At 50.6% G+C, this 16347-nt stretch overlaps 1 protein-coding gene across 4 annotated transcripts in view; it reads left to right on the top strand.

The window, feature by feature from the left end:
• CAMKK2 (calcium/calmodulin dependent protein kinase kinase 2) overlaps positions 1–16347 on the top strand; it is a 53683-nt gene that overhangs the window by 25289 nt on the left and 12047 nt on the right. For 2 of the 4 annotated variants that reach the window (XM_079942323.1, XM_079942325.1), the window contains exons 6-14: positions 284–417; positions 2083–2119; positions 7814–7835; positions 7964–8052; positions 9163–9362; positions 10113–10166; positions 12400–12473; positions 12560–12647; positions 14003–14131. In XM_079942323.1, coding sequence (XP_079798449.1) covers positions 284–417; positions 2083–2119; positions 7814–7835; positions 7964–8052; positions 9163–9362; positions 10113–10166; positions 12400–12473; positions 12560–12647; positions 14003–14131 — 827 coding nt within the window. Of the gene's footprint in view, positions 1–283; positions 418–2082; positions 2120–7813; positions 7836–7963; positions 8053–9162; positions 9363–10112; positions 10167–12399; positions 12474–12559; positions 12648–13344; positions 13496–14002; positions 14132–16347 lie in introns of those variants that run through there. The other 2 variants (XM_079942326.1, XM_079942324.1) reach the window with 2 other exon arrangements.

The raw sequence follows: 16347 nt of genomic DNA, 5'->3' as shown, positions 1-16347 counted from the left end.
GCCTAGAGCCCATGCTTCTGCAACAAGAGAAGCCACTGCAGTGAGAAGCCTGTGCACCGCAAAGAAGAGTAGCTCCCGCTCGCTGCAACTAGAGAAAGCCCGCGTGCAGTATCGAAGACCCAACACAGCCAAAATAAATAAATAAGTAAATAAAGACCCCTGTGTGGCATCAGCCATTCCAGCCCTTCTGAGAGCCCCCCACTTCATTTGTCCTGCCTACAGTCCCCCTCTGCAGAGGAAAGTCTCTTTGCCCTGACTCTGGGATGGTTCATGTCTCCTGCAGGTCGCCCGCCTCCCCGAGGGACCCGGCCAGCCCCCAGGGGCTGCATCCAGCCCAGGGGCCCCATTGAGCAGGTGTACCAGGAGATTGCCATCCTCAAGAAGCTGGACCACCCCAACGTGGTGAAGCTGGTGGAGGTGAGGTGGGGAGACACGGAGGAGAGAGGGAGGCATGGTGATGGTTCAGCCCTGTCTCCGTTATTATCAAAATGCCACACCACTGGTTTCCAGGGAGAGCCACATCACATCAAACAGCCTGTTGCAGGGCTGAGTGGTAGTTATTTGTCCAGGCTCCTTCACCCTGTTATTTTGTGTAATCCTCACCCCTCGCTCGGACTATTACTTCCATTTTATAGACGAAGGAATTGAGGCTCAGAGGGATACTGAGGCTTGCCCTTCACCTGTTTCTCTCTTTTTGGAGCTGGTTCTCCTTCTACTATACGTATGTGTAGTTGTAGCACAAAAGCAGCCATTTGCATGTAAGCAGATGGGCCTGGCTGTGTTTCGATAAAACTTCACTTTCAGAAACAGGGGAGGGCCAGATTTGGCCTGTACGCTGTAATTTGCCAACTCCTGCTCTAGATCTCACACTTTGTGGCCTCAAGACCCTTTTAGGCTCTTAAAAATAATTGAAGAAGGCAGAAAACTTTTGCTTATGGGGGTTATGTTTATTAATATTTATCACATTAGAATTTAAAACTGAGAAGCTAAACAAATTTTTAATTCATTTAAAAACAACAATAATCCTACACATTAACGTAAGTGATTTTTTCAAAGAAAAATAACAGAACTCTAGGTAGGCAAGTGCCTGGGTCTGACTTTTCCTCGAAGGGCAGAGCTTAGGGTTCCAGGTTGGCTGTCCCAGGCCTCTGCCTAGGATGCATCCCTTTCTCAGGGCTCTTGTCCTGTGACTCTTAGATGACTAGGGAAGGTGAGTGTGGTATGGGAAGAGGTGGGAGGACCAGTCTAGCCAAGGAGTCTGTCTTTGTTTCTTCCCAAAAGAAGAGAGATGGTGGCTGCAGGCTCTCTCCACCTGTCACACCGAGTTTCACAATTTCAACTCACTGATGCTTGAGTCGGCCATCTTAGAGGAAGCCCAAGGGCACTTGGTTAGCGCATGTGTCTGGGTCCTGGCAGGATCTCCCCTCTCCCTGGTGCCCTGTGGTGTGTGGGCTCCCCACCCAACGAGACTCTGCCAGCTTTCCTGTTCATTCATTCACCAGACATTTCCTGAGCACCTACTAGGTGCCTAGTCCTGCTAGAGGGCACCAAGGGGGCAACCAAGGTGGATACAACATGGTGCCTGCCCTTTGGAGAGAGGAAGATAGAAGTAGTGATAAAATGAAAGCAGGAAGGCCGTAAAAGAGAGAAAGAAAGTGCTGTGGCAGTTCCAGGCAGGGAGACATCATTTCCTGCCAGGGCAGGGGGAATGGGGACAGGATTTGAATTTTCACCCTGATGACCAGTCCGTCGTCTCCTAGGAGACAGGTGCGATTCTTATTCAAGCTGAGACATTTTCCAGGGGAGGAATCTGCCCCCTCCTTTTCGTAACCTCCTTTCTGGGTATTTAGGACCCTTGAGAATTGGGCTAGAATGCGCTTATTTTCCAGATGGCCATTTGGATCACACACTGGGTTTTTTCCTGTGCCCTTCATCTTAACTAGGAAAAACGGTGGAAAGCGCAGCCCTCCCATTGGCAAATGCAGTCATGTGGATGATGCTTCCTCCCTGCTCATACCTTTTCTCCCTCTTCCTCTCTCCTGCTCTTCATCTCCGGCCTGTTCCATGTGGCTATGCCAACAGGTCCTGGATGACCCCAATGAGGACCATCTGTACATGGGTAAGAGAGCCCTTACTTTCTGCCACCCTTGCTCAGGCAGCTGCTCCTGCCAAAGCCCAGGGGTGCTCTCCAGGCAACCCCTGCCCCTGGCATCTCCCACCCTTTCCTGCTCCAACTGGGCCCCACACAGAAGGCTGCACCCCTGGTTCAAAGCAGGAGGTGGAATGGAGTTCTTGCTGGGACTTTATCTGGGTGTCCTATTCATCCATTTGCAGATATTTATTGAGTACCTGCTGTGTGTTGGACACCATTCTAGGCACGAAGGATGCAGTGATGAGTACGAAAGATGAGGCCCTTGCTCTTATGAAGCTGGTATTCTAGTCAGGGAAGACAGATAGTCAACAGCTACAGTCGGCCCTCTGTGTCCACAGGTTCTGCATCTGCAGATTCAACCAAGTGTGGATCGAAAATATTAAAAAGAAAAAATTTCGGAATGTTCCAGAAAGTAAAACTTGAATTTGCAAAAAGTAAAAATGCACTGGCAACTATTTACATAGCATTTATATTGTATTAGATATTATAAGTAATCTAGAGATGGTTTAAAGTATAGGGGAGGATGTGCATAGGTTATGTGCAAATACTACACCATTTCTTATAAGGAACTTGAGCGTCCGTGGATTTTGGTATCCACGGGGGTTGCTGGAACCAATTGCCCATGGATCCTGAGGGAAGACTGTAAATAAAGCAGATAATGAACTTCAGATAGATACTCTGAAGAAGATTAAACAGGGTGATGTGAGAGAGAGATGGAGGGGCCACGGCAGAGAAGAGGTGACCATTTAGCACCTGAATATCAAGGACACAGCCCTGTTGCATCTGAGGAAGAGCATTCCAGGCAGAGGAAACAGCAGGTACAAAGGCCCCAAGGCTGGTGAGAGCTTAGTGTGTTTGAGAAAAATGGGACTGCAGCAGAGACAACCAGGGAGAGGGGGTGGGGATGAAGATGGAGGGCCTGGGAGGCCGTGATGGGGCATTTGGAGCCTTGAGGGGCCATTGAAGGGTCTGGGCCCTGAACACTGAAATGGAAGCACTCAGGTATGTCCTCAGAGACCTCGTTTTTAAAAAATGATGAGGACATGGGGCAATTCTCAGTCAGTTCCCAGCATAAGCACTGATGAGGGAAGGAAGTGCAGGACTAATTCAAAGCTGGACAGCAGACTCTCAGGCCCAGGAAGGCGTGGTCAACAGGTCACGTGTCCCGCTGTTGTCTGGCTTGGGTAGGCGTTCAGACTAGCGTATTCAGCGTATGCATTTCGCGCGGGTACACATGACAGCCGGGAGGGGTGTTGAGGAGATGAGTGGTATGGGCAGGGCCAAGCCCAGCCTGTCTCCGGGATGAGCACAGGGTGATCCTTTGCTGCACAGGCAGTGGTTAATCATAAATAATGGGTCTGGTCTGGAACTAGAGCTCAGAGCTCAATTTCCCCTACTGTAGTTGCCATGGTTCAATTCCAAGGATGATGTCGTTGCTTAGGACATTTTATTTTTCATCACCCCCCCAACCCAGGTTTTTATTATGAAAAATGTTAAAGTTGAAAGAAGAGTACAATGAGTACCTGTATGCCTACCGCCCAGACTCAACAGTTAGTAATTTTTGTCATATTTGCTTTATCAGTCTAGCCACCCACCCATCCATTTCTCTGTATATATTTTTAAATTTTATTTATTTATTAATTTATTTTTGCTGTGTTGGGTCTTCGTTTCTGTGCGAGGGCTTTCTCTAGTTGTGGCGAGTGGGGGCCGCTCTTCATCGCGGTGCGCGGGCCTCTCACTGTCGCGGCCTCTCTTGTTGCGGAGCACAGGCTCCAGACGCGCAGGCTCAGTAGTTGTGGCTCACGGGCCTAGTTGCTCTGCAGCATGTGGGATCTTCCCAGACCAGGGCTCAAACCCATGTCCCCTGCATCGGCAGGCAGACTCTCAACCACTGCGCCACCAGGGAAGCCCTCTCTGTGTTTTTTTTGCTGAACCACCCAAGAGTAAAAGTAGCAGACATCTTGACACTTCAGCCCCTAAACATTTTGGCCTGCATCTCCTACATGATCACAATAATCCTACTGTTATTGCACCTGGAAAAGTTAATGCCAGTTCCTTAAGAGCATCTAGTGTGCAGGCCATATTCCAATTTAGAACTTTAAAAACATTTTAGAAGGTACACATGAACAACATCAGATATGATAACTTTAAAAAATTGTGAAACATTCATATAATAAAAATATGGACATCACAGAATCATAATTTCTCAAAATGTGGTACCAACACCACTTTAAATATATGAGGTGATTTTAGGTGGTATTTGGACCAACATTTAAAACATGTTTTAGGTTTAATTTATCATTGCATAGGAAAAACTATAACCAGCACACTAAACTCATGATTTCCTGGATATTATTACCCGGGATAAGGCTAAAAGTTTTAATACTAAGTCAATCTGAGGAAAAGTGTGAAATAAACAATAGTTTACATGGTATATAGATATGGCCAGATTATAAAAATGGTAGGCAAACAAGTGAAGTTTGGGGAAATATAAAAGAAATCATAAAATGTAAAAGATAATTTTTGGTCCAGAATGGCATCCCCAGCATAATTTGCTCGCTTGGGTCCCCAGACCTGACACTGAATGGCTTTGGGCTGTTTCTGAGGAGATGGGTCGTTCTTTCAACAAACATTACAGTTTGTCAGGCCCTGTTCTAGGCTCTTCAAGGAATGAAACGCAAGCCCCCACCCCCCCCACCCCCGCTCCCTCAGGGCACTTCATTGCTCTGGTGAGGATGGACAGACACACTCAGACCTAAGTATTAGGCATCGGCTTCCAAGGTGACAATATCATGGGAAGAAGCTAACCTGAGCAGGGTCACGGGAGTCAGGAGTTCCAGGTTGGGGAATTGGGAAACAGAGGGGCTCCTCGAGATGCCTCACTGAGGTGACATTTGTGCAGGACAGTGGAGACCAGATGGCAGAGGACATTTCACACCATTGTAAAACTTTTCCTTTTACTCTGAGCGAGAAGGGAGCCCCTTGAGGGTTTTGAGCCGAGGAGTTGAATGAGCGTGTAAAGAACGTGACCCAAGCCTCAAAGAAGAGTTTCCTAAGCCATTTGGACCAGGCACCTTCATGGACAGAGTTTTTCACTTCTTGAGGTGGCAGTGTGGGAAGGAGCCATGCGATTTTGGTATGTGATTCCAGCGGTTTTGAAAAAAAATCCCGACACTGTTATTTTTTAGTTTCCAGCCACAGCTGTGTGTGGTGAGGACAGACAGGGCAGTCTGTGAAGCCAGGTTGCAGGTATCAGCAAGGGTTCTGCAACTGCAGGCCTGACCCTCAAAGGGTAGAGAATACGACTGGTATTTCTTGGGGTTAAAAACTTTGCACCACTGCTCGGCTCCAGGAGCGGTTAAACTGTAAGTGACTGAAAATAGACCTGTTTCAACAGGCCAGCTTCCCTCACGCCGACCGAGTTATAGTGCTTGGGAGGAAGCACAGAAATTCATGAAGCAGCTCTTGAAAGTTAAGTTTACATAACCAAGGTGGGAAAGAGAGAGCTGAGGGGACCAGCGCTCCTGTTGGTGGGAGCCTTACCTTCAGCGCCATTACTTTTGCTTCTAACCACAGCCTGAAGCCACAGCAGATTTCCCCTAACTACGGTTTGGCCAACACTGGTTGATGAACGTGAACACAGGGTGGGGCCCTGGGGGAGTTAAGTTCCTTTTCAGGTCAGAATCTTTAAGCCCTCTTTTTGTCTGAGGAGCTGGCTCTTTCCCCTTGGCCACCTCAGCCCTTGGACAACCTTTGAAACAACCCTTCTTCCATAAGAAGCTCCAATGTGGGTAGATGCTTCCAGAAAACAGACAATTCCAAAGTCATTCTCCACTGGATTTTGAAATCCACTGTGCTGTTTGTTTCATTTCCTAAGGTACAGCTTCATATTCCCAGTTATATTTGTACAAGCAGAACAAAATTAAAATAACTACACCACATGACCCAGCAATGCCACTCCTAAGTATATACCCCAAAGAATTGAAAACAGATAGCCACACAAATACTTAACATGAAAGTTCATAGCAGCATTATTCATAATAGCCAAAATGTGGAAATAACCTAAATATCCATCAGTTGATGGATGGATAAACAAAATGTGGCGTATCCACACCATGGAATATTATACAGCCATAAAAAGGAACAAAGTACTGATACATGATACCACATGGATGAACCTTGAAAACATGCTAAGTGAAAAAGCCAGTTACCAAAGGTTGCATATTGTATGAGTCCACGTATATGAAATGTACAGAATAGGCAAATCTGTGGAAGCAGAAAGTGGATTAGTGGTTGCCAGGGGGCTAGGGGGAGGCACAGAGTTTCTTTTTAGGGGCTGAAAATGTTCTGGAAGTAGATAGAGGCGATGCTTTCACTGGAGGCAGTGGAATACTAAATGCCACTGAATCATGCATTTTAAAATAGTTTAACATTCTGAAAATTTCACCTCAACTTTTAGAAATGCAAAAAATAACCCACCCCCCCAACAACAAAAAAAACTGTGCATTCCCTGAATATGATTTATGTAATACTTGATGGTTTGGGGGCGGTCCCCACATACACAGGGCTGGGAGGAAGCTGGCAGGGAGTGAGGCATTTGTATGTCGCACATGACTGTGAGTCAAGAAGGGCCCATTTAGGAGGAATAGGATGAGTTGGCCTTTGAGGTGGTGGGGAGATCTCCATCCCCCACCTCTAGCTCCAAGTCTTGGTTTGGATTGAGAATCACAGGAAAGGGTTTGAGGGCCAGCTGACCACAGAGTGCTGAAGAGTTGGAACAATGTTCTCCTTTTTATTTATTTATTTGTTTATTTTTGGCTGCGTTGGGTCTTTGTTGTGGTGCGCGGGCTTCTCATTGTGGTGGCTTCTCTTGTTGCAGAGCACGGTCTCTAGGCGTGTGGACATCAGTAGTTGCAGCACGCAGGCTCAGTAGTTGTGGCACACAGGCTTAGTTGCTCCGTGGCATATGAGATCTTCCCGGACCAGGGATCGAACCCGTGTCCCCTGCATTGGCAGGTGGATTCTTAACCACTGCGCCACCAGGAAAGTCCTATCCAACAATTCTTGATGTAGCCTGGCAGCTTGGAAAATGTGAGAGGGGTCATCGAAACCTGTTCTTGCTGTTTCTTGAATTGAAACTTTGCTAGGGTTCAGAAGTCCTCTAGGGCTACTTCTTTGTGCCTAAGTAAATTGATGTTTGGGTTGTGTCCCCTTAGACCTGTTCTGTGGCATAAGGTGGCTCAGGACCTGGGTGTGAGTGAGAGGACACAGTTTAGCATCAGTTAGATCCCTGGGAGTCGCCCCCACCCACCAGGTATGAGAGGAAGATGAAAGGAGTCCAGGAGCCGCCCCCACCTGTCTCGGGTCTTCCTGCTTTGTTTTCTCTGGTAGAGGGTCCTCAGCTGTTTGAGGACTAGAAGTACAGCCAGGCTGGGGTCCCAGGGATACCAGAAATCTCTGACCCCTAGCCTCCTCATGGGAACTTAGAAAAGCAGAACCTTCCATGGTTTTGGTTCAGTGGACTGTTCCTCGCCCCAGCCCCAATGTTAGTTTCAGTGCTTCTTGGTGTTTCTAGGGGTGGTTGGGAGTTGGGGAGGAGGGGGAGGAAGATGGATTTCCAAATTCCCAGTGTAACCATTCACCCCCTTCTCTATCCTACAGTGTTTGAACTGGTCAACCAAGGGTGAGTGTCCCCATTCCCAGCAGGTGTGATGCTTGAAGCTTCTTGAGCTGCAAAGCTGAGTGAGGTGGTGAGAGAGGGCAAAGGCCAGCGTGTCTGGTTTGCTTTTCATGCATGTATCGACTTTTCAGGCCTGTGATGGAAGTGCCCACCCTCAAACCGCTCTCTGAAGACCAGGCCCGTTTCTATTTCCAGGATCTGATCAAAGGCATCGAGTACTGTAAGTGGGGCCTGTGGGAGGACTCTCACCCAGGGGGTGCTTAGCATTTCCAGGTAGTGGATGGAAGGTGGAGGGTTTCTTATTTCCCTCCCGGAGCACAGGGAGGTGTGCGGGAAGAAGAACTGTCTGAGCTGCAGAGAGACCTGCTGGGGCCATGCCTCCTGTGAGCAGAAACCCTTCTTTCTGCCACACAGAAAAATTAAGAGCAATAGTGTTAGTGACTGTTTATCCAGCACTTTCTATGTGTCCCAGGCACTGTTAAGTGCCTTGCATCTTCCCTTATTCCCAACAACCCTGGGATCCTTTTAATCTCCTGGAACCTTAGTTCCTCATCTGTAAAATGGGAATAAAATATCTCTCGCCAGGTCGGCAATCCGCCAGGACATCAGTAGTTCTGACTGGCAGGGTGTCCTTTCTGCCTCTGGTTGTTAAACATGTTGACTCATACCCTTTGCCTATTACATAGGATTGTTGTGAGATTGAAATGGGGTGAATGGGAAGCACTTAACACAGGGCAAGGCCTCAGACTGGGCATTCAGCAAAGTCCGCTGCTGCTCCTATTACCAATGTCATCATTTCATCATCACCATCATCACCACCCTAGAAGTGCAGTTGGGTCTTCCAAGCCATAGGACTGTCCTCTCCCATGAGCTGACATCCAGGCAGGAACAGTTAGCCAAGTCCTCAGTCCTGTTGTGCTTCACACTTCAGATTGACCTGCTCCAGTCATTGTTGGTTTGGTGTTCAGGTTGAGTGGTGGCACTAGTAAATGAAAAGATGTTTGTCACAAGTCTTGAGGCTTCCAGCTGGGAGTCAAGCTCAACAAAAACTCTCCACGCACACGTGGCTTAGACTGTAGCAGGCAGTTACCAACTGCTGTTGGCAGTCAGTGTTTCACTCCTCAGTTTGGAGGATGGGACAGCTTCCTTAGAGACACTCCTCTTATCTTTCAGAGCTGTGGGTGTTCAGCAGGTTTGAGAGGGGAAGGCTGGGAAGGGCCTGGGACCCTGGGAGAACAGAGAGGTTCCTGCCTGTGTCTCTGAGCTGTGTGGGCCACATGGAGCTCCTCACGTGGTTTTCCTGCCCCCCTTTCTCCCATCCCGCCCCCAGTACACTACCAGAAGATCATCCACCGGGACATCAAACCTTCCAACCTGCTGGTTGGAGAAGATGGGCACGTCAAGATTGCGGACTTTGGCGTGAGCAACGAGTTTAAGGGCAGCGACGCCCTCCTCTCTAACACCGTGGGCACTCCCGCCTTCATGGCGCCTGAGTCGCTCTCGGAGACCCGGAAGATCTTCTCTGGGAAGGTAGGTTTGGCCCTGCCTGCAATGAGGAGTTCTGCCTGTGTTATGGTCCTTTCAGCTGTAAGTGACAAAAACCCAACTCACTGGCTTAAACAGTGAATCCATTGGACCATGTGAATGAGGAGCGCGGTGCGTTTGTTTTCAGGCTTGGTTAGATACAGGAATTCAGAGAGGAATCCATCTCTCCATCTCTTAGCTCTGTTTTCCTTTTTTAAAAAAAAATTTTGTCTGCACCACGTGGCACACGGGATCTTACTTCCCCGGCCAGGGATGAACCTGTGCCCCCTGCAGTGGAAGCGTGGAGTCTTAACCACTGGACCACCAGGGAAGTCCCCTCAGCTCTGTTTTCCTGAATTGGTTTCCTCCCCGGGTGGATGGTCATCAGCAGCTCTAGACTACTTTCTACCCGTTTACCAGCCTCAATAGAAAGAGCTTTTTTTTTTTATGAAGAGCTCCAGTGAAAATCCTGGGATTGGCTCTGATTGGCCCAGTGTGGGTCATGTGCCCATCCTTGAACCAATCACTGTGCCTGGGGGAAGTGTTGCTCTCATTGGCCAGGCCTGGGTCCTGTGCCCACCCAGAGGCATGGGGTTTGGGGAGCAGGAATAGTCTCACCCAAACTCCCATGGACTGAGCAGTCAAGAAGACGTGGTTCCCCAAAGAAAAGCTGAAGGATTGGGTGCTGGACAGGTGAAAGCATTAGACGCCCTTTACTGCCCCTTGGCCCCTCACACGGAGCTCTTTGTCTTGCAGGCGCTGGATGTTTGGGCCATGGGTGTGACGCTGTACTGCTTTGTGTTTGGCCAGGTAACAGGGTGGGGTGTCCTGTATCCTGGGTGTTGTGGGTTGCCCCCTTGGATGAATAGTTATCTCTCCTTGCAGGGAGATAGAACTTATTCACTTAAAAAGTTATTTCATTTTATTTTCACCATTAGATCTGAATATGAAAAAAGATGCCTTTCCAGATATACATAGCTGTATATGATAGTCATATGTGTGACAAAACGAACTGTTAAAACAGAAGGATTGGCAGAGGCTGTAGAGGTTGTAAATACAGTAGTTGATGAATTTAGGGCAAGGACAGCAAATGTGCTACCTCTTCCCTCTCCTAAACTGCAGATAGGCATCACTAATCAATAACGGCACTCTTTCTTCCTGAGCCTGGTACTGCCTTGATGTTCTTCTCAACAGTGTTCCTAGAAGCTGTTGTTGGAGGACTAGAATTGGAATGGAAGTTAAAACCCGTTTGGCATCATTGATGTAGGGAGTGCTGTTTTGTCTTCTTTCTGTTGTTGTTCTTTTGTTGTTTTTATATAACTGACATTTAGGGGCTTCTATTTTAAACTCTGAAGTTCAGGTTGATTATGTGAGGATTATTCCGTTTCATGAGCTTGTACTCCTATTGAGGAAAGCTTAAGAAACTAGCCCCATGAGGAAGTAAAGGAGTTTATAATCTCCTCCCCCCACCCAACATTTGATGAGAACGTTTTCGATCATATAGCCAAGTTGTTAAGAATTGTACCTCCTTACATACACTTCAGAGTGCAGTCATTAGCTAGAGCTCACTATTGGTGGTTTTCATTTTTTTCTTTGGGGGTAAAATTTACATATCATGGAACATACAGATCTTAAGTGTACTATTTAATGAGTTCTGTCAAATTGATTGCACACCTGTGCAATCCAAACTCTTATCTCGTTACTGCTCTTAATGAAATCATTTTCCTCGGACAGGAGTGGACCAGGTCACTTTCTGTGACCTCTTCCAACCTTCTGAGCACCCCACATAAAGGTTTCTTTTTCCAGAACAATCCCTGAGCTCCTCCTGGGTCAGGCCCTCCACCAAGTGAAAGCATCAACTTGTCACCCAGGGGTGGTGCATGAACGGGCTTCAGAGTCAGCCCGGTCTAGGCTTTGCGCTTCCCAGGACACGGCACCTCTCTGAGCTTCTGGTTTTTTCTCTTCTGTAAAATGAGAATCATATTTACTATTTTTTATGGCTTCTGAGAGGATCAACAGAAATAATTCAAGCATTCATTAATTCAGCAGGTATTTATCGAGCCCCTACTTCGTGCCAGGGATGTTCCTGGGCACTGGGTGTCAGCAGTGAGCAAGACAGACAAAACTCTCTGTCCTCTTGGAGCTGATGTTCCAGTGCAGGAGTTAAACAGTGGACAAATTCTTTTTTTTTTTTAACATCTTTATTGGAGTATAATTGCTTTACAATGGTGTGTTAGTTTCTGCTTTATAACAAAGTGAGTCAGCTGTACATATACATATATCCCGATATCTCTTTCTTCTTGCGTATCCCTCCCTCCCACCCTCTCTTTCTTTTTTTTTGGCCGCACCATGTGATATGCGGATCTTAGTTCCCCGACCAGGGATTGAACCTGTGTCCCCTGCAGTGGAAGCGTGGAATCCTAACCACTGGACCGCCAGGGAAGTCCCCAAATACATATGTAATATAATGTCAGGGGGAGGTGCTATGATGAGAAATCACGTGGAGGTGGAGGGGGTGTCTGTTTTAGACAGGAGCTCCGGAAGGCCCCCCTGAGCGGGTGAGCTTTGATCAGACACCTGAAGGATGGGAGAAAACAAGCCACGCAGATGTTGGTGGGAAGAACATTCCGGGCAGAGGTAACAGCCAAATGAAATGTTGGTGCTGAGAAACCTCAGTACAGGGCCTGGTCCAGGCTAAGCCCTCACAAATCACAGCTGCTGCTGCTTTGTCTTTTGTACTGTTCTTTGTATTATTATTATTGTTCAACTGGCAGGTGGGTGAAAAGAGTGTTTGCTTTTGTATAAGTTGGTAAGTTAAAGCACAGCTACAGAGGAAAGCCAGTGTGGTTAGGAAGGCTCCAGCCCTTCTGGAAAGACAGTCCTGGTCCTTTTAGATCTTTGGGGAATGGGATCTGCTTTGTCCCTGGATTGGGCCACTGGGCTGTTTCTTTCTCTGCTGCAACCTGTGTGGAATGCTGCCTGCCCTTGCAGGACAGATGTGCCAGCCATTGATGGCCACCCTGTCCCTGACCTCTCTTTGCAGTGCCCATTCATGGATGAGCGGATCATGTGTTTACACAGTAAGATCAAGAGTCAGGCCCTGGAATTTCCAGATCAGTGAGTATTGTCCGTCTACCCCAAGTTGCCTTTCTCTCCGAGCCCTTGATGACGTCCTCCACCCCTGATGTATCTCCCATCCCCAGGCCTGACATAGCCGAGGACTTGAAGGACCTGATCACCCGCATGCTGGACAAGAACCCCGAGTTGAGGATCGTGGTGCCTGAGATCAAGGTACCTGGGGGCCGCTGCTGCCCCTTGGGGCCTGTGCTGGAGGCTCAGCCTGTGTCCTCTGCTTGGAATTGTCTGGCTCAACCCTGCCTCGGTCAGGCCCCACGCCCCTCTGTTTACAGCACTGCGTCCTTCTTGGCACCACTGCCCTCCCATGTCCTGGGGCCTCTGGGGTGCTGGGGGCTTGTGGGGGAGGATTTGGGACTCGTGTTCACTGTGATTGTGGGAGTGGGATCTGCTGCCAGCCGAGGAGCTAGCGCTTGCTCCAATTGGCTTGGGCTGATGGCATCCACCCTCCCTAGACCGGACCAGACCAGGTTTCTGTGTGCTCCAGTGTGTGGCTGCTGCAATCCTGGGGTCTTTTTTTTTTTTTTTTTTTTTTTTTGCGGTACGCGGGCCTCTCACTGTTGGGGCCTCTCCCGTTGCGGAATACAGGCTCCGGACACGCATGCTCAGCGGCCATGGCTCATGGGCTTAGTTGCTCCGCGGCATGTGGGATCTTCCCAGACAGGGGCACGAACCCGTGTCCCCTGCATCGGCAGGCGGACTCTCAACCACTGTGCCACCAGGGAAGCCCCTGGGGTCTTTTCTTAGACCCTGCCTGTCCCTTTGAGAAAGTACAGTTGGGGTGGGAGGAAGTTAGTGAGCAATCTGACCCCCCACCTCTGACCCCGGCCTGCTGAATTCCACTCTGTTGCAGAAAGCACTGTTAGAAGAGATCCCTACCCACCCCCTACAGCCCTGCCAATGCCACGTGCACACACATGGATCTTTAAGAAACCTAGAGATTTGCTTCGGGAGCTCCGAGGCACCTCAGCTAACTAGCAGTTGAAGAGGGGGCAGCCCAGAAGGTTACAGATAAGGGCTTGGACCCCAGGGGCAGGTGGTTGGGGGGCAGACCTCTGCCTGGGTCCTCTCCTGAATGTATCCTTCTCCCTGTGCCACCCCATGCCTCTGTTTCCCTCTCTGTGAAATGGGGAGGATGCTGCCTGCTCTGAGCTGAGCCTTCCAGGCATCAGGGAGAGTTGCTGAGGAGCGCTGGGTGCTCCTCAGACAACCGTGCAACGCAGATGGCGAATTCCAGGCACTTCTGCTGAGACCTGGGGCCAGGTGGCGAATCCAGCCCGGCTCACAGTTCTGGCCTCGTAGCTTCCTCCCATTGTCTGTCCTTCGTCTGTTTCACATTTCCTCCCACCTCGCTCTCCCCCCAGCCTCTGCCTGGCTTGCCTGCTCTCTTGCATGCCTGACCTCAGGCCACTGCCTCTCCCCTCCCACGTCCCCTCCCTGGCTCCGCTCATAGGCAGGGTTCCTGGGAGCCAGTTGTGCCCGCCCCTCACCCCTCCTGTCATTCGTTGAAGCTGCACCCCTGGGTCACGAGGCACGGGGCAGAGCCGCTGCCATCAGAGGATGAGAACTGCACGCTGGTCGAGGTGACAGAAGAGGAGGTGGAGAATTCGGTCAAACACATACCCAGTCTGGCAACCGTGGTAAGGTGGGGCAAACCACTGCCTGAGAGCAGGGACAGAGAGCCCACCGCGGGCCAGCGAGGATGAGCTGGGATGTGGGCGGACCACTAAGAAGTAGACGTTGGGCCTGAGCGTCAGGGGATGGCCGGGTCTGCCCCTCACCTACAGCTACCAGCCTCTGGGCCTTGGTCACACGTCAGGCCAGGTGGCCCCTGCGTCTTCTAGTGCGAGCTCTGTCTACAGCCGGGTCCGAGGTTACTGTAGACAGGGGTAGCCCCTCTCTAAGGATTGTACTGCCCCTTCTGGAATTCCTGCTTTCAGAGCGTGTCGGGGGAGCAGGAGGGGAAGGACCAGGGCAGGTGCCCAGGGTGGCAGCTGGAGCCGAGGTCTCCAAGACGGGCTCCCCACTGGCTGGGTCTTCAGTCCCCAGAGCAGACGACTGAGCTTGTCTCATCTCTGCCCTGTGGGCAGCTGCCAGGGCTGGAGGCAGGGCCCCCGCTTAACGTGCCTCAGAAAGCTCTTCCCGACTCCTGGGACCCCTTTTATGGCCTTACATTTGGGTCCTGACCCAGGAAGAAGGAGCTAGAATTGGAGTCCTCAGGCCTAACCTCGAAGACTCAGGGAATCACCCACTTGCCAAGCCTCTGCCCAGAGGGTGTGTGGCTCCAGGAGGGAGACCAGGACCCTCAGGGCCCTGGGGCCCAGGCTGCAGTCCTAGGGGCAGAATCCGGTGGGCTGCCCCACCGCGGCCACCTCGGGAGTCCCGGGTGTGTTTGGCCAGCGTCAGCCCCAGCAGGCAGGCACGGCCCTGGGCTCTGGGAGGGGAGGCTCTGCCGTGTCCAGCCTCAAGTGACCCCCCCCCCCCTTTAGGAGCCCCCAGTGCTGGCTCCTTCGCTCCCAGCTTTGCACCTCACCCTCTGCTTCCCCATACACTTTCTCTCTCCCTCCAAAACCTGAGCCCCCGGGTGGGGCATCCATTCACATCTTCCTCCTCCTCCCCAGCCCGTGGCCTCTGCACGGTCTTTGCTGTTGAACACTGACCCACACACACCCCCTCCTTCTCATCCACCCGCTCGCTGCACCCACGTCCCGAGCCTGCCGTTGGGAAGGCAGCTGACGTTGGGCTCCCAGCGTCCACCCCGGGTTATTCTATTCCTGGTTGTGGGTATTCTTGGGAGAAGGCGTCTGACCCTAGAGGTCTGAAATAGGCATTGATTATTCAGGAAACACTTCTTGAACACTGAGTGGTTTCCCCAGGCCTGTGTTGGGAGCAGGGGATACAGAGATGAATACAACAAACATGGTGCCTGCAGACGCTGGGCAAAGAACCAACAAGTAAATTATGCAAGTAACAGAGGGGCTGCAAGGGGTACGCCTAAGAGGGGAATGCGGCCCAGGTGACGGATTGGAGGAGGCCTCTTGGAAGATGCACGCTGAGAGGATGGCGGGGTGTTAATCAGGCCGAGAGAGGGTAAAGGGCAAGGGCATTCCTGGAAAAGGGAACAGCAAATGCAGTGATCCTCTGGTGGGATCATGTCCATGAGAAACCTCAAGAAAGCCAGGGTGGCTGAAGCGGGGCAAAGAAGGGAGGGTGGCGTGAAGCTGGACGGGAGGTGGGGCCGGGCCACACAAGGCCTGAGGCCACAGCAGAGGTTTAAGTCTTGGTCCCAAGAGGTTTGATTCAGGGGAGCAGCATGATCATTATTGGCCTTGGGAAGGTCCCACGTGGAGAATGGACTGTGGGGGGCAGGGAGGAAGTGAGGGCTTCAGCAGCTGTCTGAGAAGGAGGGGCTGGAGCCGGGAGGCCCAGGCCCCCTCCTGGCACCCAGGGTGTGCCGGGCACGGGGTTCCAGAGGTGAACAAGGGACAGTGCCAGCTCTCATGGGGCTCCCGGCCTCATAAGGAAGATGGATCTGGAAAGAAAGAATCACTCTCCTGTGCCATCGCACGGTGACAGGCCAGCGGGTAGGGGAGCAGGCGTGGCAGGCGCCACAGGGCAGGAGCCCCTTTCGCTGGGTCCTGAGGACTGGGGAGGCCAGTCTCACTGGGGGGATGGTGGCTGCACAGGCTCAGAGGAAACAGGCCCTGTGTTCCAGGAACCACAGAGCTCGGGCCTTGGCAAGGGAGGGACCTTGAGTGCTTGCCAAGGGGCACAGCCTTCATTCTGTAGCTCAGCGTTTCTCTTTTCTTTCTTTCTTTTTTTTTTAAATTGAGGTAGAATTCATGTAACATAAAAT

The sequence above is a fragment of the Stenella coeruleoalba genome (assembly GCF_951394435.1).
Source record: "Stenella coeruleoalba genome assembly, chromosome: 14".
Classification (NCBI taxonomy): domain Eukaryota; kingdom Metazoa; phylum Chordata; class Mammalia; order Artiodactyla; family Delphinidae; genus Stenella; species Stenella coeruleoalba.
The sequence above is the reverse complement of the archived record's forward strand: the minus strand, read 5'-3'. Positions and strand labels throughout refer to the sequence as shown.